We start from the raw sequence: 23,008 nt of genomic DNA, 5'->3' as shown, positions 1-23,008 counted from the left end.
GGGTTTCCGAGGGTGTAAATCCTTACGGGAGTAGAAAGCCTCATCTTTCTCCCGCAGAGCGGCTGGTAGTTTCGAACCGCTGACCTTAAGGTTCGCCCCCAAAATTAGCATTTTAACAGTTTATTTGCACTATTTTGCCCTTCCAAAGTGTGTTGTATTCTCCTCTACCATTTGTAAATGTCTGGTTATTCAATTCTTTTGATGATTTCATTCCTATTCTAGTCTTTTATTTTAGACTGTGACAGTGGTTTTATCTTTGTTACATGGGCTGTTGTTAAGTGCCATTTATCAGTTCTACTTCTTGTGACCCTGTATAGGGAGGGTGTTAGAGGCTGTACATCTTTTGCAGGGTTAGAAAGCCTCGTCTGTCTCCCATAGAGCATCTGGTGGGCTCGAACCACCAACGGTATGGTTTGTAGTCCAGTGCTATCATATTAAGCTACCTGATTTCTTTTCTTTATATATATTCTTAGTGTTAGTTTGGAAGGGAGAGAAGGGAGTTATCTTAGTTAAATTTTGCTGCTCTAACAGAAACATCACAAGTATTTCTAGATGTCTGGATTTACTGTGCCGTCTCTAAGGGCAACCTTTATTGCGATTGGCTCGAAGTTTAGATAGAAGGTCCTTGTTTCTTTTCGGCATGCGCAGTCCCAGCATTCCTTATAGATCTCCATGTTTTTCCCCCCGAATTTATTAGATTCCCAGCATAGGAACTTGCTCCCCTACAAGCTTTAGTGGTAGTCTCTTTCAACTGGTTCCTCTGCCCTTTTAATTCTTGTAAAATAAAAACTTGTCGAAGTCCACACCCCAGGGAAACTACCGTTACATCCCATCAGGGCTGTGACAGGATTAAAGGTGCTATATATCCCACTGTTAATTCTCGTAAAGGTGATTGGTTTATCATATCAAATCACATAACTGCCAAGCCACTGAAAGTCATGGGCCAGTCAAGTTGACACATATTTTGGGGGACACAATTCTATCCATGGTATTCCACGCTTCTCCCCATCCAAATTCATGACTTGCCCATTCAAAGCACTTTATTTCACCGGATCATTTTTGTGGTTTTTTTTGTTAAGTACTGTGGAGTCAGTTCTGACTCATAGTGATCATATCATCCCCCAAATCTTTCATGTCTAAATTCCAACCTGGGGAAAAATTCTTTATCTGTGGAGTTCAGAATACAGGTTATCTCTTTCTGAAGTACAATGGTGGAACACACACAAGTTAAATATTTTCATTATCAATTGGGAGCAATTGGTAAGAAAAGGTGTAACAGCTATGAAGCAACTTAAAAACCCAACAGAACAATTTACATTAGATCTCAGGGCTTCAAAATATCACAGCACTCTGTTCTCTGAGACTATCTAGGGAATGGCCCTGCCTTTAGACTCTAGGTATTGGCCCCTCAACCCAGGGCTTCAGCTCAGCCTTCCAGGCCCATTGGGATGGCAACTCTGCTCCCTCAGACTTTTGGCAGAGTCAGGGTGGAATATAGCATCCTTAACCCTATCATGTAGGAGCTCTGGTAGCATAGTGGTTACGAATCGGGCTGCGAACCTTAAGGTCAGCGGTTCGAAACTACCAGCCGCTCCGCGGGAGAAAGATGAGGCTTTCTACTCCCGTAAAGATTTACACCCTCGGAAACCCTGTACAGGGTCGCTATGGGTCGGAACTGACTAGACGGCACTTAACAACAACAACAAACCTATCATGGACCTGGTGTGGCGCTATAGGATAATGCGCTAGACCACAAGTTTGGTTTAAACCACAAGGTTGGAGGTTCAAACTCACCAGCCGTTCCTTAGAAACCCTACCTACATAGGGTCGCTATGAGTTTGAACTGACTCCACAGCACTTAACACCACCACCACCACCACCATTTCTGTCACAGAGTCTTGGTGTGTTGCTGTAGGATAAAGCATTGGACCACAAAGTCAGAGGTTCAGACTCACCAGCTGCTCCTCGGGAACCCTACTAAATTGGGAAGTCATTGAACAATTTCATTAGTATCATTTACCAACATTGAGATTAACATTCCAGAGTTAATACTATAGCGCCACACTAGGCTCCTCAAAGATACTTATGTTGTTATGGTTAAGTGCTGTCAAGTCAGTTCCCACTCATAGTGACCCTGTGTTGAATTTGCAAGAAGCTGCTGGTGAGTTTGAACCACCCTGAATACTTTAACAACTAACTGGCTTATAACTTAAAATCACATAAATGAGGGTATTACATACCTGCCAGTGGGATCAAGCATAGCAAATATGAGAATGACACAGGACTGTGCAGTGTTTCATTCTGTTATGCATAAGGTTGCTCTGTCAGTTCTGACTTAAGGGTACCTAACAACAATAACAGTGTTCCTCTTAGAAGTAACCTTAAAAATCAACACAAAATGGAACAGATTTGGGCAATTACTTTAAAAAACACTAGCTCTCAAGGACTTATATAATTGAAGTAAGAATGGGTTATATAGAAAATATGTATAATAATTAGAAAATTACTAAGCAAAGTACCTTTCATGTAATTATTTTGCTCATTCAGGAAATCATTTGTAAGAACTATGGAATCCACATTAAGGATATCCATACACTGAAAGATGAACAGTATTTAGGGAAAATCTTGTAAAGCTATAATGAGAATTGGTTTCCCTGTGGGTTTAATTATGATATTAATTGTTGTTAGTTGCCGTTGAGTTGATTTTCACGTCCACATTCAGAATATCCAAATAAATAAGGAGCTGGTATCCATACATTAAAAGATGAACAACATATAAGGAAAGCCTTATAAAGCGTAGTGAGAAATGGTTTCCCTGTGGATTTGATAGAATGATAAGTTGTTGTTAGGTGCCTTTGAGTTGATTTTTGGCTCTTAAAGACCCCATGTCTCAGAGTAGAACTGTACTATGTAGGGTTTTCTTTGCTGTAATCTTTACAAAAACAGATTGACAGGTCTTTCTGGGTAGCTTCGAACTGCCAACCTTTTGGTTAGCAGTGGAGGATTTAATTGTTCTTACCACCAGGGCTCCTTCCATTATGATATGGGTACGAACAAATAATGCTCACTTGATATGTGCAATTAGAGCTATACTTTCTGTAATCAGATTTCCCTCTAACAGCTTTTCTGTTTTTTTCAAGTGTTCTTCACAAAAGGATTATGTGATTCTTGCCACAAGAACACCACCCAAAGAGGAACAAAATGAGAGCCTCAGCCATCCCAAAGTTAAGTCAGACATCTTGGATGAAGAATGGGCCACAGAGCATGCCAACCAGGTCATCATATTATACTCTTTATATAGTTAAGTTTATGTTTATTTGATTAACAAATAAAAGCATTTTAACAAACTCAAACTATTTGACTAGGATTTTAGGGTACTCATTCTTAAGATTTTAAAATTTGCATGGTGGTGGTGGTGATTATGTGCCTTAGAGTCGTTTCTGACTCATAGCGACCCGGTATAGAGTTACCAAGGCTGTAAATCTTTACAGGAGCAGAAAGCCTCATCTTTCTCCCATGGAACCTCTGGTAGTTTCAAACTGCTGACAGTGAGATTAGCAGACCAACTTGTAACCACTGTGTTCCTGTTTTCTGCTCTGCATCATCCATGATTATATTGCTTATTTTGTTGATTGCATGTGTGTAGTTTTAAGAAAGCATTTTCTTTCTTCTAAAAACAATTCATGTGATGAGCAAGGGTTAATGGGAAGAAAATACTAATGGGTATGTTGTTGTTTTTATGTGCCGTGGAGTCGGTTCTGACTCATAGAGACCCTTCATAGGGTTTCTGAGGTTGTAAATCTCTACAGGAGCAGAAAGCCTCATCTTTCTTTCACAGAACAGCTGGTATTTCGAACTGCTGACCGTGAGATTGGCAGCCTGATTCATAACCACTACGCTACCAGAGCTCCTTACTAATGGGTATAAGGTGTCTTTGTAGGATGATGGAGATGCTCCAAAATGAGAGACTAGTGATGGTGGCACAATTCCATTTGTATAATAATGTACTCCTAGCTTCAGACTTCAAAAGGCTGAACTTTATGCTATAGTACTGTTATGAATTTTATAGCTCAACAAGGCTTTTATAAAAAAGAAAAAATAATAATAATACTTCATGCATATTTAAAGAAATTTGATCAGTACCCCCAAATAAAAGGAAGCAAATTAAAATTGTCTAAATTTCCATCATCCAGAAAAAAATACTGTAATATTTGTGTGCATATGTTTATGTGTGTGTGTGAGGGAGGGAGAAAGATGAGGCTTTCTGCTCTCGCAAAGATTTACAACCTTGGAAAGCCTGTATAGGAACACTATGGGTTGGAACTGACTCTACTGCACTTAACAACAGCTATATGTGTGTGTGGCAGCATATGTAGAAGACTATAACTGGACAAAAAACTAAAAGTGACTGGTTCATGGATGGTTTTGAATACAATCCTAAGGAGTGTGGATTGTTTTGAGTTGAAAATAGTTCCGTGCTAGAGATTCAGTGCTCCCTAAAGTAAGGGGGAGAGAGGAAGAAAGCTTGGAAAGGTCTTCAGAAAGTTCGTGGAAAAACGGAATTAAAAGATAATGAAAGTTTTTCCATGATTTTTTGAAGCACCCTCATATTTTGAGAAGGAGTCTAACCAATAATTTAGAAAATAACTAATGTCAGCTACTCTTAGAAACTCTATATAGATGTAGTGAGCCCTTTCAGGAGCGTGATAACAGGAGATTGGATTATTGTCAGGACTGTGGAGTGACAAAAATTCAAAGTCATGTGATCACCCACCATCTTTGAGCAGGCCCCTATTGTTTCCAACTCTGCATGTAAAATTATTTGATTGCTTTGCAATGTGCGTGCAGCTTTTATTTTCTAAGAGGAAGGTTAAGTTTCTAGCAGGGCTTTGACACTAAATATTTTCCCTTCTGATTATCATTGCAGAACACCCACAGTTTACAAATTCAGGGGTATGCCAGTTTCACTCCATGCACATGACAGACCAAGGAGACCTATTTCAAAATCCTACTCCTAGGGAGAATTCTAGCTGTACTTTTTTTCAAGACAGATATGTTGTTGCTCTAACAGTCTATGGTATTTTCAGTACTCTTCATAATTTCATAATTGCACCAATTCTTCAGTCTTCCTTATTCATTGTTCAATTTCCACATGTGTATGAGGCAATTGAAAATACCATGGTTTGAGTCAGATATACTTTAATCCAGAGGCATTTATTTAATTTTTGAAACACTCTACAGCAGATGGCTCAGTGTAATACATCCACTGTTTCATTTCTTGACTGCTGCTTTCATGGACATTGTGGATCCAAGTAAAATGAAATCTTAGCAACTTCAATTGTTTCTCTGTTTATCAAGGCGTTGCTTTTTTCCATATATTTATGTGTGTATCTCTCACACACACATAAATATATGCTCACAAAGTTTTGTTTTCTATCTATTGAGGTATAGTCCATACTAAAGGCTATATAGTCTTTGATACTCATCAGTAAGTACTTCAAGCCCTCTTCGCTCCACCAAGGTTATATCAACTGCATATCACAAGTTGCTAATGAGTCTTCTTTCAGTTCTGATGCCATGATCTCATTATAGTCCAACTTTACAGAGTATTTGCTCAGCATACAGATTGGATAAGTATATTAAAATGATACAACCCTAACCTCATACCTTTCCTGATTTTAAACTAATCAGTGTGCCCTTGTTCTGTTCAAATGATTGCTGTCTAGTCCGTGTACAGGTTCATCCTGAGCACAGTTAACTATGCTGAAATTCTCAGTGTTAGCCGTATTTATTTTTATTTACACAGTAAAATGCCTTTGAATAGTCAGTAAAACACAGGTAAACATCTTTCTGTTATTGTCTACTTTCTGCCAAGTTCCATCTGACTGACAGTTCCCTACAGTGTACTGCTGCAACTATATTTGAATTATCTTCAGGCAAATTTGTTATATCAATGATACGGTTCAGTCGTTTCTACATTCTGTTGGATCATTTTTCTATGGAATGGGCACAAATATGGATATCTTCCAATTGGTTAATTCAGGTAGTTATCTTCCAGATATCCTGGCATAGATGAATGAGTGCTTTCAGCATTGCATCTGGATGATGAAATATCCAACTACTGATCCTTCCTCTTTGTTTTCAACTTCCTTTTTCCAATAACCATTAATTATCATTGAGTCTTGATTGCATGTTTGATGAATTTCAGACTGAAGAAGTTGGTAGAATTCTTCAGTTTCATCATCACTTGCTTTAGTGGTTGATGTGTAAATTTGAATAGTAATGGTATTAACTGGTCTTCCTTTAAGGCACTATGGATATTATGATAACAGACAGCATTGTACTTCAATACAGAGCATTAAATATGCTTTTTTGATGAGGAATGTGAATCTATTCCTCTTCAATTTGTTGTTCCTGTATAATTGTTCAATTCAAAATAGCCAATACCATTTCATCCCAGCTATGCCTAGGAGTCCTGGTGTGGCACTGTGTGTTAATGTGCTGGACTGCAAAGTCAGTTTGGACCAAAAGATCAGCAGTTCAGCTTCACCAATCGTTCCTCAGAAACACTGTGCATGGTCACTATGGGTCAGAACTGACTCAGTGACACTTAACAGCAGCAACAATGCCTAGGATATTGATCTTTATGTGTTTTGTTTCATTTTTGACAACTTTCAATTTTCCTAGATTTATTTGTGTGTTCTAAATCCTGATTATTAATGACTGTTTGCAGTTGTTTCTTCTCATTTTGAGTTATGCTCCATCAGCAAATGAAGGTCCCCAAATCTTTGCTCCATCCGTCATTGACGTCAACTCTACTCTTAAGTAGACAGCTCTTCCCTAGTTGCATTTTGAGTGCCTTCCTAATTGAGAGGCTCACCTTGTGACAGTATATCAGATGATGTTCTTTGTTATTCATAAGGTTTTCTGAGACTAACCATTCAGAAGTGGTCCACCGTTCCTTCTTCCTAGTCTGTCGTAGTCTGGAAGCTCCACTGAAATTGCTTACCATGGGTGACCCTGCTGGTATTTCAAATACCGGTAGCACTGTTTCCAGTTATCACAGCAACACACAAACCACCACACTATAACAAACTGACAGGTGGATAGAGTGTCTTTAACAAACATGAATTTATTTTCTCATAGTTTAGGAGACTGGATGGCTGAATTCTAGGTGCTTGTCCTAAGGGAAGGCTTTCTCTGTCATATCTGGAAGATGATCCTTGTCTCTTTGAGATTCTGTTCTTGGAGGCTCTTCCTTTGCTTGGCATTGGCTTCCCATTTATGCTTCTACTCATTTGTTTGTTGTTATCGTTAAGTGCTCTCAAGTCAGTTCCCACTCATAGTGACCCTGTATAGGGTTCCAAGGAGCAGCTGGTGGGTTTGAGCCTCTGACCTTGTGGTTTGCAGTCCACTCCTTATCCTATAGCACCACATTTGTTTGTTGTTGTTGTTTAGTTCCATTGAGTCGTTCTGACCTTGTGTAGGGTTTCCAAGGAGCACCTGGTGAGCTTGAACCACCGACCTTGCAGTTCAAACTGACTTTGTAGTCCAAGGCATTAACCCACAGTGCCACACCAGGTCTCTCTTATATCTGAAAATAAATTGACTCAAGATACACCCTACATTAATCCAGTCACATTAACATAACAAAGGCAGCCCATCCCGGATGAGATTATAATCTGTAACAACACTCTACACTCATAGAAGTTATAATTTATAGTATATATTTTAGGGGATATAATCCAATCTATAACATTTCTTCCTTTGGCCCCTAAAATTCATTTTTTTGCTCCATGCAAAACGAATTCAATCCATCACGTATTGTAAAGCTTTAAGGACACTCTAGAAAGATAATAAAAGTAATAAGACCCCATTCAATTTAGTTACCATTTGTTTCTTAATATTGTCAGTTTTTTAAAAAACTCACCTCAACGATGTGCTTATGAGTTCATACTCAGTAATTATTTGCTGTATTAGATTCCCAAATAGAAAGGATTACATATCACTGTAAATGCTTGTGTTAACTAATATTATGTCTGTATTTTCAGGTTTCCAGAATGCTACCAGGGGGACTTTTAGTTCTTGGAGTATTTATCGTTACAACTTTAGAACTGGCGAGTGATTTTCAAAATGTTCTACGCAGAGTAAGTCTGATCTGTCAAAAATTCTTAATATGATGAGAATTATGTATTCTTTTAATTGCCATTGAGTAGCTTCAACTAATAGCAACCCTATGACAGCAGAACGAAACACTGCCCAGTCCTGTGCCATCCTCACAATTGTTGTTACACTTGAGCCAATCACAGCTGGCACTATGCCAGTCCGTCTCATTGGGGTTCTTCCTCTTTTTCAGTGATCCTCCACTTTACAGAGTCTCTTCTATTTAACTTTATTGGCTAGAATTTTGTTGAGAATTTTTGCATCTATGTTCATGAGGGTTATTGGTATATAATTTTCTTGTTATAGTAATGTTCTTCTCTGGTCTTGGTCTGAGGGTTGTGCTCTTCATAAAATGTATTGATGAGTTTTCCATCATTTTCTTTGTTTTAGAATAATTTTAGTAAAATTGGTGTCAACTCTTCTCTGAATGTTTGGTAAAATTCTCCAGTAAAGCCATCTGGGCTTGGACTTTCTTTTGTTGGGTGTTTTTTAATGACCTGATCAATTTCTTCTTTTGTTATAGGTCTGTTCTAGGTTTCTGCTTCACACTGTGTTAGTTTAGGTAGGTTGTGCTTTTCTAAAATTCTATCCATTTCGTCCAGATTTTCAAATTTATTGGAGTACAAGTCTTCATAGTATTCTATTATTATCCTTTTTATTTCCCTTGGAATTGTGACTTCACCCATGTCATTTATTATGCATGTTCTTCTACTTTTCTTTTGTTAGATTTTCCAATGGTTTGTCAATATTAATCCTTTCCTAGAACTAGCTTCTTGTTTTGTTGATTGACTCTTTCATTGTTTGTTTTTATTCATTTATTTCTGCTCTAATCCAATAGTCGGAGATGTTGTTTTAATGTATTGATTTTGCTGCCGCTTTGTAGATATGTGCATTTATTGCTATAAATTACCCTCTAAGCACTGCTTTACTGTGCCCCAAAGATTTTGGTATTTTGTGTTTTCATTCTCTTTTGCTTCAAGAAAAAAAAAATTTATGTTCTTTTTTATTTGTTCTGTTACCCAGTGGCTTTTAAGCAAGATGCTATTCAGTGTCCGTGAATTTGATTTTGTTTCCTTGCTCTTACTATTGTTGTTTATAATTTTATATCATTGTGATCTGAGAAGATGGTTTGTAGTCTTTTGATGTTTTTAAATTTATTGAGACTTAGTTGTGGCCTACCATATAGTCTATTTTGGGGAATGTGCCCTAGAAAAGAATGTGTAACATGCTACTGTTTCAGTGCTCTGTGTAAATCTATTGAGTTCAAGTTGATTGATTTTTGTTGTTTACTTCCTGTGTGTCTTTGGTCTTTGTTGAGTTTCTGTCTCGTTGGTCTGTCATTTTATGACAGTGGTGTATTAAGATCTCCTACGGAGTCCTGGTGTGGTGCTGTGGATTAATGTGCCAGACTATAAAGCCTTTGAACTGCAAGGCCGGCAGTTCAAGCTCACCAGCTGCTCCTCGGAAACTCTATACATGGTTGCTATGGGTCGGAACCTACTCCACGGCCCTTCACAACAACAGCTGTTACTGTCAAAAAAAAAAAAAAAAAATGACAGACCAACAAGAAAGAAACTCAAAAAAGACACAGAGGTGCATTTAGATCTCCTATTATTATTGTGGAATCCTGGTGTGGTGCTGTGGATTAATGTGCTGGACTTCAAAGTCAGTTTGAACAGCACGGTTGGCAGCTCAAGCTCCCCAGCCACCTCTTGGAAACCATTTTACACAGGGTCGCTATGGGTTGGAACTGACTTGATGGCCCTTAACAACAACTATTATTGGAATCCTGGAGTCCTGTTGTGGTGCTGTGGGTTAATGCACTGTACTGCAAAGTAGGTTTGAACTGCAAGGCCTGTGGTTCTAGCTCACCAACCATTCCTCAGAAACCCTAAATAGGGTTGCTATGGGTCCGAACAGACTCAATGGCACTTAACAGCAACACTATTAGTACTGTCTATTTCTTCTTCAGTTTTATTTGAGTTTGGTTTATGTATTTTGAGGCTCTTTCATCAGGAGAATAAATAATTATTAGGGTCATGACCTCTTGTTCAATTGACCCTTCCATCATGAGATAATGCCCTTCATTGTCTCTTATGCTCGTTTTTTGCATTGAAGTCTATTTTTTCAGAAATTAATATTGTCACTCGTGCTCATTTTTGATTGCCATTAGCATGATAATTTTTTTCCAACCTTTATTTAAATCTTTATTTGTTCTACTTTTAAGCTGAGTGTTATTCAGTTTCCATGTATTTGTTGTTATTTCTTTGATTTTCATATTACTGATTTCTAATTTTATAGCATTGTGATCTGAGAAGATGCTTTGTAGTATTTTGATGTTTTTAAGTTTATTGAGACTTGGTTTGTGTCCTAACACATGGTCTGTTCTATAAAAAGTGGTGTATTAAAATCACCCATTATTATTGTAGAGTTGTCTATTTCTTTCTTCAATTCTATTAGGGTTTGACTTACGTACTTTGAGGCTCTTTCATTGGGAGCAACATATTTATTATGGAATGTTCTTTTGTTCAGTTAACCCTTTAATCATGAGATGATGTCCTTTTTTACTGCAATTAGCTTGATGTATTTTTTTCCATCTTTTAACTTTGTAATAATCTTTGTCTTTGAGTGTAAGGTGTGTCTATTGTTGACAGCATACTGAAGGATCCTTTATTTTTATCCAGTCTTTTGTTGTTGTTGTTGTTAAGTGCCATCGAGTCGGGTCCGACCCATAGCAACCCTGTACAGGGTTTCCGAGGGTGTAAATCTTTACGGGAGTAGAAAGCCTCATCTTTCTCCCGTGGAGCGGCTGGTAGTTTCGAACCGCTGACCTTAAGGTTCGCAGCCCGATTCGTAACCACTACGCTACCAGAGCTCCTTATCCAGTCTTTAGACTGGTACATTTAATACATTGGTGTTCAGTGTAATTATCAATAGGTCTGAATTGACAGCAGTCATTTTGCTGTGGGTTTTTTTTGCATGTGTAGTGCTGCTAGTTTCTTAGTTCCACATTTTTTTCCTGTGCTGTAACAATACTTTTCCCTCTTCTTGCTCTACAGTTGTCTTCATTATAAACTGGTATCTCTGATTCACTCTCTTCAGTCGTGTAGGTTTGTTTTATTCTGGATACTTCTATATCTGGATGGAATTCTGGGCTGTGCTGCTGTATATGTCAATCTAGGTTTGTTATCTGCTGTTGCTAGTTTTCAGTTCAAATGACTCCCATTTGTATTTTCGGAAAAATTGACTTGGGATTTTACAAATTCCTTTAAGTTCTGTTTATTTGTAAATGTTCTAATTTCACCATCATATTTAAGGGACAGTTTTTCTAGTTTAGGTAACATTTCGTTTTTATTGAGCTACTTTCAAGATTCTTTCCTTGTCTATAATTTTGAAGAGTTTGATTATGATATGTCTTGGTGATTTTCTTTTGGGGTCTATCCTGCTTAGAGTTCGTTCAGCTTCTTGAATACTAATCATTTCCTCTTTCATGATGTTAGGGAAATTTTCTTCCAGAAGCTCTTTGACTATCTTTTCTGTGGTTTTCTTACTTTACTCCTGTTGTGGAATTTCAGTCACCCATAGATTATTCCTCTTCATGTTGTCCAACATGAACCTTAGGCTTACTGCAGATTTTTCCATTATTTTTTCTTGTTGTTCTTCTATGTTACTAACATTGAGAGATTTATTTTCAAGTTTATTAATTCTTGCTTCCATTTTATTCCTTGACCTTTTCAGTGTATTGTCCATTTCTGATATTTTAGTATTGACCTTCTGGATTTTTGTTTGCAGGTTTTTTATTGTATCCAATGCTGTATCTATTTTGTTTGATTGTTCCTGTAACACTTTTCTGAATTTTCCTGTTTTCTCAAACTTTCTGTGAAATATTTGGATGTACCTCAATATCATTCTCCTGAATGCTTTTTCAGGTAACTCAGAGCCTTGTCTTCCTCAAAAGCACTTTCTAGCTTTTCCCGTTGGTTTGTTTGTTTGCTTGATCTGCTCTGTCTTGTTTCTTCTTGTGAACAGAAATGTTCTGCTGCTTTCTAGTCATTGTGGTGGTTTTTGGATTTGTAGTAATTTGGTGAACGTTGCCTTCTGTTGGGTATGATCAGGAGATGAGCTTCTCTGTTCACTGTTCATATAGTTCAATTCAGAGTGAGTTTCAATGTGCTGGTTTTAGTCGCTGCTCTGGTGTATAGCAGCTGGTATTATCTCATGCCAAGTTGGTGGGACTATAGAAACTACAGCTGTGGCTTGACTGTGTGGCCATAATTGCTGTCTCCTGTTGTATGATGCAAGAAGGAAAACAAACAAAAAATAAGCCAACACAGCAAACTATGAAAGTCACTGACTTTTTCTCCACCAATAAGAAATGTACTGTGCCACCTACTGACCTGTTGCCTTTGCAACCACATGAGAAAGTTTAAATGGTCACGCTGGGTCCAGCAGACCTATACAGATTGCTCACCTCCTTTCTTTTTTTTTTCTCCCATTTTTTTCTCTACCCCATGAGTCAATTCAACTCCATCTCCTAGTGACAGCCAATCTAGGCCTGGTCAGGATGTACTTTGCAGATTTGGAGGCAAGCCTGCCCACGTGGGGTTATTGTATATAGCTCCTCCCCGGAGCTTAACAACCTCCGAGTGGCTCTGACCACCTGTAAAGTGGGAGATTCTCTATGATTGTACATTGGTCATAAAAATAGGACAAAACTAAAATAAAAACGTACTTTTGTTTCCATAGTAGATTTAGGCAATGCAAGTATATTTTCTTGTCTCAAAAGCCATTCATGAATTCTTAAGATGGCGGAGGCAGGTGCTGTCAGCTGCCGTTCTTATTTGGATATCTTGAGTATAATACTTATGTATTCATATTTTCAGTCAAAGCTTCAGGCATGTTTTGAAGAAAAGAAAATTAATGATACAGTTATGGCATTTTAAGAGTAGATGGGGGGCTTATGGCTAATAGGTGCCATCAAGCCAGTTAGTTGTTGTTGTTGTTAGGCGCCATCGAGTTGGTAGTGACTCATAGCGACCCTCTGCACAGCAGAATGAAACATTGCCCGATCCTGTGCCAACCTAACTATTGTTGCCACACTTGAGCCCATTGATGCTGTCACTTTGCGAATCCATCTCAGTGGGGGTCTTCCTCCCTTTCTCTGACACTCCACCATACCAAACATGATATCCTTCTCCAGTGACTGGTCCCTCCTGACAATATGTCCGAAGTATGAGAGATGAAGTTTGGCAATCCTGGTCTCCAAGGAGTACTCTGGCTTCACTTCTTCCAACACAGATCTGTTTCTTCTTTTGGCTGCCCATGGCACTTTAAATATTCTTGTCCAACAGCGTAACTCAGAAGCATCAATTCTTCTACAGTCTTCCTTATTCACTGTCCAGCTTTCGCATGCATATGAGGTTATTGAAAATACCATGGCTTGGGTCAGGCACACCTTAGTCCTCAAGTTGACATCTTTGCTTTTCAACCCTTTAAAAAGGTCTAGTGCAGCCGATTTGCCTAATGCAATACGTCGTTTGATTTCTTGACTGCTGCTTCCGTGAGTGTTGATAGTTGATCCCCAAAAAATGAAGTCCTTGACAACTTCAGTCTTTTCTCCATTGGTAAGAATGTTGTTTATTGGTCCAATGGTGAGGATTTTTGTTTTCTTTACATTGAGATGCAATCCATACTGAAGGCTGTACTCTTTGATTTCCATCAGTAAATATTTTAAGTCTTCTTCACTTTCAGCAAAAAAGGTTGTATCATTTGCATATCACAGGTTGTTAATGAGTCTTCCTCCAATCCTGATGCCATGTTTTTCTTCATAGAACCCAGCTTCTCGGATTATTTGCTCAGCATACAGGTTGAATAAGTATGGTGAAAGAATACAACCTTGTTGCACAGACGTTATAATTGCCTTTTTCTTACACTCACTTTTCTTCTTTTCATTTTGCGTTCATTCCCTGTGTGTTTTTCTCTCCTTCAGCTAGTCTTTGCAATTGAGAAGTCCATGAGTAAAAAAAGACTGTGGAGTTTCACAGAAGAAGTCTCAGAACGAGTGATACTTCACATTTGCTCCTCTACAAAAAAGTATCTTTTATTTCAGTGTTTATTGTTTAAAATATATGGCAACTATCAAAATAATGTTCCTGCATAACTTATTTTTCCAAAATTTAATTGAATTCTCATCATTTTTAAAATAAACGTGTGTTTTTCTTTAAGTGACCCATAATTAAGAGTGCTCATAATAATAGTATAGTAATGTGCTAATCATATCTTAGGGTTGTGAAGAGTTTGAAGGAGAGATAGCAGGGGCTTAGGATCTTGACTTCCTTTACCAGCTATCTATACCTATATACACTTGCTGTTGTTGTTAAGTGCCATCGAGGTAATTCCAACTCATAGCAACTCTGTGTAGGGTTTTCAACTAGTACCTGGTGTTTGAACCGCCAACTTTGTGGTTACAGTTCAGTGATTATCCTACAGCACCAAACTAGGACTCCGGTAGAGAGAATGAGAAATGCCTAACTTACAGAGTAAGGAAACTGATGCTATGGTCATATGAAACCTTTAATTTCTTATTACTGTAGATAAACTGTGCTGTAGGATTAGCACTGGACTGCTAACCACAGATTAGCGGTTCAAACCCACCAGCTGCTCTTTGAAAACCCTATGGAGGGTCACTCTGAGTTGAAACCAATTCGACAGCAGTTAACACAACACCCTTGCCCTGGCAAAATTTAAAGGAGAGGCACTAAGGAGGCCTTATACTGGGATTTTGTGTCACAAACCTTTAATCAAAAGTCATGAAAATTTCTTGGATGATTTCAAGAAATTCAAAGTCAACTTGCACTTTAAATTGTACAGTGTATCTGTGTTGTTGGTTTAGTGCCATTGAGTCAGTTCTGACTCATAGCAACTATGTATAGGGTTTTCAAGGAGTGACTGGTGAGTTTGAACTGCTGACCTTCCAGTTCAAACCAACCTTGCAGTCCAGTGCTTATCCTACAGCACCACACTAGGACATCAGGGCAATGGTAGCTCACAAGTAAAAAGCTGTGTCACCAATGTAGTGTGGGAATCCAAGGGCCAAATAAAGTATTACTTCAAAGACAAAATTTTGAAAAGTAATTATTTCTTCAGAAGCAAGTTTTCAACTCTTGTGGTATTATTGCAAAGTTCATATATAAGACCTTTTACCTAAGAAATGTTTTAAGCTTTACCCCATCCAAATCAGTATTCCTCTTTCTGTTATGTAAGTTGTATATTTGGAGAAAATTTTACAAGTGTTTCTGTTATATTAATTGGCATTAGCAAGCTTTATAAATAGAAGGAAATGGTGTTCAGGCATCACAGGTAGTATAAGTAGAGCCTGTATGTGTATATATAAATATATAATGATACACCTAATAATATATGCATATATCTACATATACAACAGGGCTTTTAAAAGTGCGTGGAAAAATTGAATTAAAAAAATAATAGATTTTTTCCAAGAAGTGTTTAAAGCCTACTTTATATATAAAATACATATATGTATATTTTTTTAGAAGTCCGGTGTGGCACTACAGGATAAGCATTGGACTGCTAACTACAAGGTCAAAAGTTCAAACCCACCAGTTATTCTTTGAAAACCCTATACAGGATCCCTATGAATCAAAACTGACTTGACGGCACTTAACGACAACAACATATATCTTTAAGTGTATAAAATAGGCTTTTGCAAAAGTTGTTATGTGAATGTGCTTGTTTTCTTTTTTTCTTGATTACAAAGAATTACTTCTATTTCTGTCCTTAACTAGTAAAGAATACTTTGTCGAACTTATGATATCCATGATCCAAAGGTAAGAAAAATTAAAGATATTTCTATGTTGGGTATTTTTAAATAAAATTTATTTTTAAAATTAGCTTTAAACATAACTGTTAATTTCTTACTAACCACTGGAAATTCACAGCCACTTGTAGCTTCCCCCCTTTTTTGATGATGTTAATTTTATTAGAGGCAATAATGAATATGAGGAAAATGTGTATTTTTAATTGTTAGATTATTTTCATCGAGTTCCTCCCATCTTATTTATGTGTTTGGTATTTTTACTTGGGGGATTAGTTGTAAACATGTCTGAGGATTTTTAGTAGCTACTGCTGCAAGCAGACTGTTTGTAATCAGCAGAAGCTAGTCTTAGAAATTTTGTAACTCTATTTTCATAAACAAGAAAGTCATAGAAATATGTAGTTTCATTTACTGAACAAAAATAGGAAGAGCAGTTTTGAATGTGGTTATACAGGTATACAGGTATACAATCTAACTATGTATTTAATTAGTTAATTTGAATAAGCTACCATGATTGCTGCATACTCTTATTGGAAACCTTATACAGGGTTTGTGTGAGTTGGAATCAACTCGATGGCACTTAACAACAGCAACAAGGACATATCAGTATGTGTGCTTGGATATATAGATATAGATGGATGGTAAAGAAATCAGAATTCTGAGCCCCTTCTATCTCTCCTTCAAACTCTTCACAACCCTCAGATATGATTAGCACATTATTAAGAGACTGTGTAATAATCATAGTTATAGTTCTCCAAATTAGCTAATTAGATGCATTGTTAGATTGTGTATCTATGTAACCAGATTCAAAAAGAAGATCTGGTACCTGTGAGTTTACTCAGTGACTATATGTTCTACGTTGTTGTTGTTAAGTGCCGTCAAGTCACTTCAGACTCATAGCAGCCTTGTATAGGGTTTCCAAGGAGCACCTAGTGAGTTTGAACCGCTTACCTTGTGGTTCAAACCAACCTTGTGGTCCAGTGCTTAGCCTGCAGCACCCCACCAGGACTTAAAAAGAAGATCTGACACCTATGAGTTCACTCGGTGATTATTTGTTCTGTATTAGACACTTACGAATTGACAGTATTAAAGCTATAGAAGACAGACAGAGGACCAGAAGACTTTTTTCAGATTTTTAAACATGTTTATTTTTTACCTTTTTCTTCCTGCCACTCATAGGGAGAGTGAGGAAAGGGGTATTAACATTACCTGCATTGTACTGCAGAGTACTGAATTTAATATATGCCTCAGTTTTATTTACTTCTAATCTGTAGCTCTTTAATCAAAGAATATGGCAAAATATATTGGCTACTATGTTATAGAAAGAAGATCTTATATGTTTTATAATATTTTATTGATCCATGTACTTTACCTAAACCCCATCTTATTTCATGCTTTTTTCCCTTTCTCACTGCTAAAGAGTTCAGCAAGACCAGCAGAGTGGAAGTATCAAAATGGACTCTCAACCTCATGGATTTCTTTACAGTGTACAGTTCACATTAATATTCACATTCCACTTTCTAGTACTTCTGTCAACTATACTCTGGAGAAAAATACGAAGGTATCAGCGTGCAATATATTTTCTTTAATACTTGTTGAGTAGAAAGTCTGCTTTTATTTTGGTTTTTTTGTGCCATTCATTTTATAATCCTCAAAAAATTAAAATATTTTATAAGTAACTAATTGATAATACCCCAGTCAGATTATAATTATTTTTTAGATGTGAGACAGTGTCATAATGGTAGTGTATTTAGCAAAGTAGGCATGTAATAAATATTTATTAGTCAGAAGTCCTAAAATGTAGTTAAATTTAAAAATATGTAATATTCTAAAATTGTGATTCTTTTAGATTTACTGTATGGTCTCTTTACTTTCTTTTGATCCTTCTGTTTGTCTTTTTGCATTTCTGTACCATTCCTTTGTTCATCTCATTTCATAATTTTCTAAATCACTTCTTGTCACTGAAGCGTGCAAATAGAGTTTTGCTTCCTTTTTCTGTATTAAATATTGCGTTATCATACTTGATGGTGTGGCACTATAGCATAAGCAATGGGCTGCTAGCCACAAGGCCAGCAGTTCAGACCCATCAGTCACTCCTCAAAAATCCTAACAGGGTTGCTGTGAATCAGTATTAACATGATGGCACTTGGCAACAACAATATAAGCTTCATATACCAGCAAAAACAAGACCAGGGGCAGATTGTGGAACAGACCCTCAGTTGCTCATATGCAAATTCAAACTGCACCTGAACAAAATGAAAACAATGCCACCAGAGCCAAACTATGACCTTGACTAGATCCCACCTGAATTTAGAGATCATCTGAAGAACAGATTTGATGCATTAGACACTTAAGACCGAAAACCAAAAGAGTTGTAGGATGACATCAAGAACATCATACAGAAAGAAAGCAAGAGGTTATATTAAGAAGACAAGAAAGAAGGAAAAGATCAAAATGGATGTCAGAAGAGACTCTGAAACTTGCTTTCTAGCATAGAGATGCTAGGGCAAATGAAAGAAATGAGGTACAACAAGAGTGAACAGAAAATTTCAAAGGTCAGCTCAAGAAGACAAGGTCAGATATTACAGTGAAATGTGCAAAGATTTGGAGTTATAAAACCAAAAGGGAAGAACATGCTCAGCATTTCTCAAGCTTAAGGAATTGAAGAAAAAATTAAAGCCTTGACTTTAGTTATTGAAAGATTCTCAGGGCAAATTATTGAATGATACAGAAAACATAAAAAGAAGATGGAAGGAATACACAGAGTCACTATACCAATAGTAAATGGCCAGTGTTCAACCATATCAACAGGCAGCATATGATCAAGGGCCAGTGATTATGAAGGAAGAAGTACAAAGTATATTGAAGGAATTGGAAAAGAACAAGGCACTGGGAATTGATAGAATAAAAATTGAAATAATTCAAGAAAGTGAGGCGGCACTAGAGGCACTCACTCATCTATGCCAAGAAATTTGTAAGAAAACTACCTGGCCATTTGACTGAAAGAGATCCATATTTGTGCCCATTCCAAAGAGGTGACCCAACAAAATGCGGCAATCATCGGACAATATCATTGATATCCCATGCGAGTAAAATTTTACTAATGGTATTACAGAAACACCTACAGCCATAAATTGACAGAGACATTCTGGAGGTTCAAGCCTGATTCAGAAGAGGTTGTAGAACGAGGAGTTTCACTGTTGACATCAGATGGATCGTGGCTAAAAGCAGAGAATACAAGAAAGATGTTTACCTGTGCTTTATTGACTATGCACACGCTTTTGATTGTGTGGATCATGACAAGCTATGGACAACATTGTGAAGTCTTGAGTATTCCAGAACACTTAATTGTGCTCATGAGGAACCTGTACATGGACCAAGAAGCAGCTGTTAGAATAGAACAAGGGAACAATGAATGGTTTAAAATAAGGAAAGGTGTGAGACAGGGTTGTATTCTTTCACCATACTTATTCAACCTGTATGCTGAGCAAATAATCCTAGAAGCTGAGTTATATGAAGAAAAATGTGGCATCAGGATTGGAGGAAGACTCATTAACAATCTGTGATATGCAAATGATACAACCTTTGCTGAAAGTGAAGAGGGCTTAAAATACTTACTGATGAAGATCAAAGAGCACAGTCTTCAGTATGGATTGCATCTCAATGTAAAGAAAACAAAAATCCTCACCACTGGACCAATAAACAACATTCTTATCAATGAAACAAAGACTGAAGTTATCAGAGACTTCATTTTGCTTGGATCAACCATCAACACTTAAGGAAGTAGCATCAAGAAATCAAACGATGTGCTGCATTAGGCAAATCTGCTCCACAAGACCTTTTTAAAGTGTTGAAGAGCAAAGATGTCAATTTGAGGACTAAGGTGCGCCTGACCCAAGCCATCGGATTTTCAGTAACCCCATATGCATGCAAAAGTTGGACTGTGAATAAGGAAGACCGCAGAAGAAATGATGCCTTTGAGTTATGGTAGTGGAAGAGTATATTGAAAGTGCCATGGGCTGCCAAAAGAACCAACAGATCTGTGTTGGGAAAAATACAGCCAAAAGTGCTCCTTGGAGGCCAGGATGTTCAGACTTTGTCTATCTTACTTTGGACATATTGTCAGGAGGGACTAGTCCCTGGAGAAAGACATGTTTGGTAAGGTGTAGGGTCGGAGAAAAATAGGAAGACTTCCAGCGAGATGGATTGGCACAGTGACAGCATCTATGTGCTCAAATGTAGCAACGATTGTGAGGTTGGCCCAGGATCAGGCAGTGTTTCATTCCATTGTGCACAGGGTCACTATGAGTTGGTATCAACTCAATGGCACTTAACAACAATAACAAGAAGTATCAATTTAGTCTATGATAATAATTGTTAGTTTAGGATAAAGGTCAGGAAAGAAATACAGCAAAAACTATTAAATATGGGTAGTGCTGATGTGCCGTGGAGTCGGTTCCAACTTAGCGACCTTGCATAGGGTTTCTGAGCTGTAAATCTTTACGGGAGCAGAAAGCCTCATCATTCTCTTACAGAACAGCTGGTAGTGTTGAACTGCTGACCTTGAGGTTAGCATCCTGACTCATAACCATTATGCTACCAGAGCTCCTTATGAACTATGGGTATGGTGCTAAATATCGAGGCTATACTATTTTTATTCAAAAGATTGAATTTAAATAAAGAGTTTATGATACTCGGAAAGTTTTAATATTTTGTTGTAATTTGGTGGAATAAAGTAGAGCATTTGAAGTTTAATTTAGATGGCTTTATACCTGAGGAAATTTGTTCTGTTTTTTAGAATGGACTTGTACGCTGGGCCAAACAAATAGAAAATGGTATATTTTTGATTAATGGGCAAGCTAAAGATGAGAATTGTGACCTACTAGAAGGACAGGTAAGTTAAGAGAAAATTAATCTCTTTTATGAAATTATTTAGTTCTTTAGTCCTGTGTTCATAAAAACAGATTACAATTATAAACAGTCCCTGACTCAACGTATTTTTCAGTTTCAACAAACCACATATATGATCTGTTATTTTCTGGTTTATAGATTTTATCATCAGCAATATGTTGTGTGTTACAAAACATAATTTGTTGATGACATCATGCCTATACTTTTATATGTTGTGTTTCTAACCCTCAGAGACAATAAAGATAGGATGTATATGTTGTTGTTGTTGTTAAATGCTGTTGAGTCATTTCAACCCTGTTGAGAGTTTCCAGTGAGCAGCTGGTGAGTTTGAACTGTGAACCTTGTGGTTCAGATCAACCTTGTAGTTCATTGCTTTATCCTATGTCTCTAAAAAAGCCAATGATACTGAAAACTTTAAAAAGAAATAAAAATATTTAACGTACATCAGATCCAACTTGCAGCAGAGTCATTGAAACAGAACCCATTGTAATTGTAAATTAAAGACTGCTTGAGTTTCTCATTTCTGAGGTCTTTATTTTTTTAAATTTTTTATTGTCAATTGAGTAAAAGTTTACGGGGCATCATCAGTTTTATATTCAACAAATCATTTACCTTGTTTCATTACAATGATTATAATACCCACCCTGTACCATAAGTTAACAGTATTTCTCTCTATTCATTTTAGCTCTTTTTAAAAAAACAGAAACAAAAAAAACACTCAGGCATATATAATAATTTACACCACCAAAGGGCACATTCTGCAAGTCTGTCTCCTGGTCGCCAGCTCTCAATCCCTCTTTTCCCATGATTCTAGAGTCCTCAACTGCTCCCTCTCTCCATGTCCCCATCTCTGCCTCTATCTCTGGTGTCACTGCTTGTCTGGATAAGGTCCCACATTCCACTTGTGCTCTTCTCCCTTGATGGTCCTAGGGTCCTTTGTTTCTGGACTATAAGATTAACTACTCCCCCATTTTTGCTCTGAGGTCTTTAAGGTAAAAGGAATTTTTTTACTCAGAAAATAGTGAATCAGGTTATTCTTGATTTAATTGGAATCCTCAAACCTGAAAAAGAGAGTGCCATAGAATCTGAAGGTCCTCTGAATTGTAACATGTTTATTTAAAACTAAAGGCCACATACTGTTCTCCCATGATAACAGTTTCATTGCTAAGTTGTTGTTGTTAGGTACTATAGAGATGATGGCATAGAGAGAAAGAACAGCTGAGGACTCTAGACTCATGGAAAGAGAAAGGCTGTGTGCTTGTAGCCAGGCTTGCAGAATGTGCGCTTGAGTTGTTTGAATGATTATACATTCCTGAGTTTGTTTATGTACATCCCCAAAAACCAAAAACAATAACAGAGGGAATAGAAGCAAATATTGTTGAATGGTGATGCATGGAGAGGATTGTAATCATTGCAATGATGTGAAATACGACAGGATGAGTGCAAAACTGATGCTCTCCCATATAATCAATCTATAACTCAATGTGCAATAAAAGCTTTTAAAAAAATTATAAGAAAAAACTCCCACAAAAACCTTATCATATACATAAACACAGTGGCTCTATAGGATAAACACTATTCTGCAAACCACAAAGTTAGCAGTTTGAACCCTCCAGCAGCTCCATGGGAAAAAGATGAGGTTTTCTGCTCAAAGATTTGTAGCCTTGGAAATTATATTCATGGTCCCTATGAGTTGAAACTGACTACACCACCTTTAACAACAACAGCAAAGGTTTTCAGGTGTATACATTGATATAGTGTACACAGAGTTATATGTATCTGTTGTTAGGGATTAAATGGTGTCCTCCCCCCAAATAAATATGGGACTCCTAACCGTGTTTTAAAATATGCGGAGATTTGGAACTAGAAAACCAAAAGGGAAGAACATGGTCAGCATTTCTCAAGCTGGGAGAACAGAAGAAAAAATTCAAGCCTTGATTTTTGTTATTGAAAGATTCTCTGGGCAAATTATTGAATGATGCAGAATGCATCAAGAGAAGATGGAAGGAATACACAGAATCATTGTATCAAAAGGAAATGGTTAATGTTCAGTCATTTCAAGTGATACCATATGAACAAGAGCCAATTATACACAGGGAG

The 23,008-nt window shown here is 37.3% G+C and overlaps 1 protein-coding gene across 3 annotated transcripts in view; it reads left to right on the top strand.

Annotated features, from left to right (window-relative positions):
- The window catches only part of LOC102827212 (chromosome unknown open reading frame, human C1orf27), a 57,269-nt gene that overhangs the window by 790 nt on the left and 33,471 nt on the right, over nucleotides 1–23,008 (top strand). For 2 of the 3 annotated variants that reach the window (XM_006872698.1, XM_006872697.1), the window contains exons 2-7: nucleotides 3,141–3,275; nucleotides 8,052–8,147; nucleotides 14,153–14,256; nucleotides 15,974–16,010; nucleotides 17,418–17,558; nucleotides 20,796–20,891. In XM_006872698.1, the coding sequence (XP_006872760.1) occupies nucleotides 3,141–3,275; nucleotides 8,052–8,147; nucleotides 14,153–14,256; nucleotides 15,974–16,010; nucleotides 17,418–17,558; nucleotides 20,796–20,891 (609 nt within the window). The remainder of the gene's footprint in view (nucleotides 1–3,140; nucleotides 3,276–8,051; nucleotides 8,148–14,152; nucleotides 14,257–15,973; nucleotides 16,011–17,417; nucleotides 17,559–20,795; nucleotides 20,892–23,008) is intronic. The other variant, XM_006872699.1, reaches the window with a different exon arrangement.

The sequence above is a fragment of the Chrysochloris asiatica genome, unplaced genomic scaffold, assembly GCF_000296735.1.
Source record: "Chrysochloris asiatica unplaced genomic scaffold, ChrAsi1.0 scaffold00210, whole genome shotgun sequence".
NCBI lineage: Eukaryota > Metazoa > Chordata > Mammalia > Afrosoricida > Chrysochloridae > Chrysochloris > Chrysochloris asiatica.
Note: the sequence above shows the minus strand (reverse complement) of the source record. Positions and strands in the feature narration are given on the sequence as shown.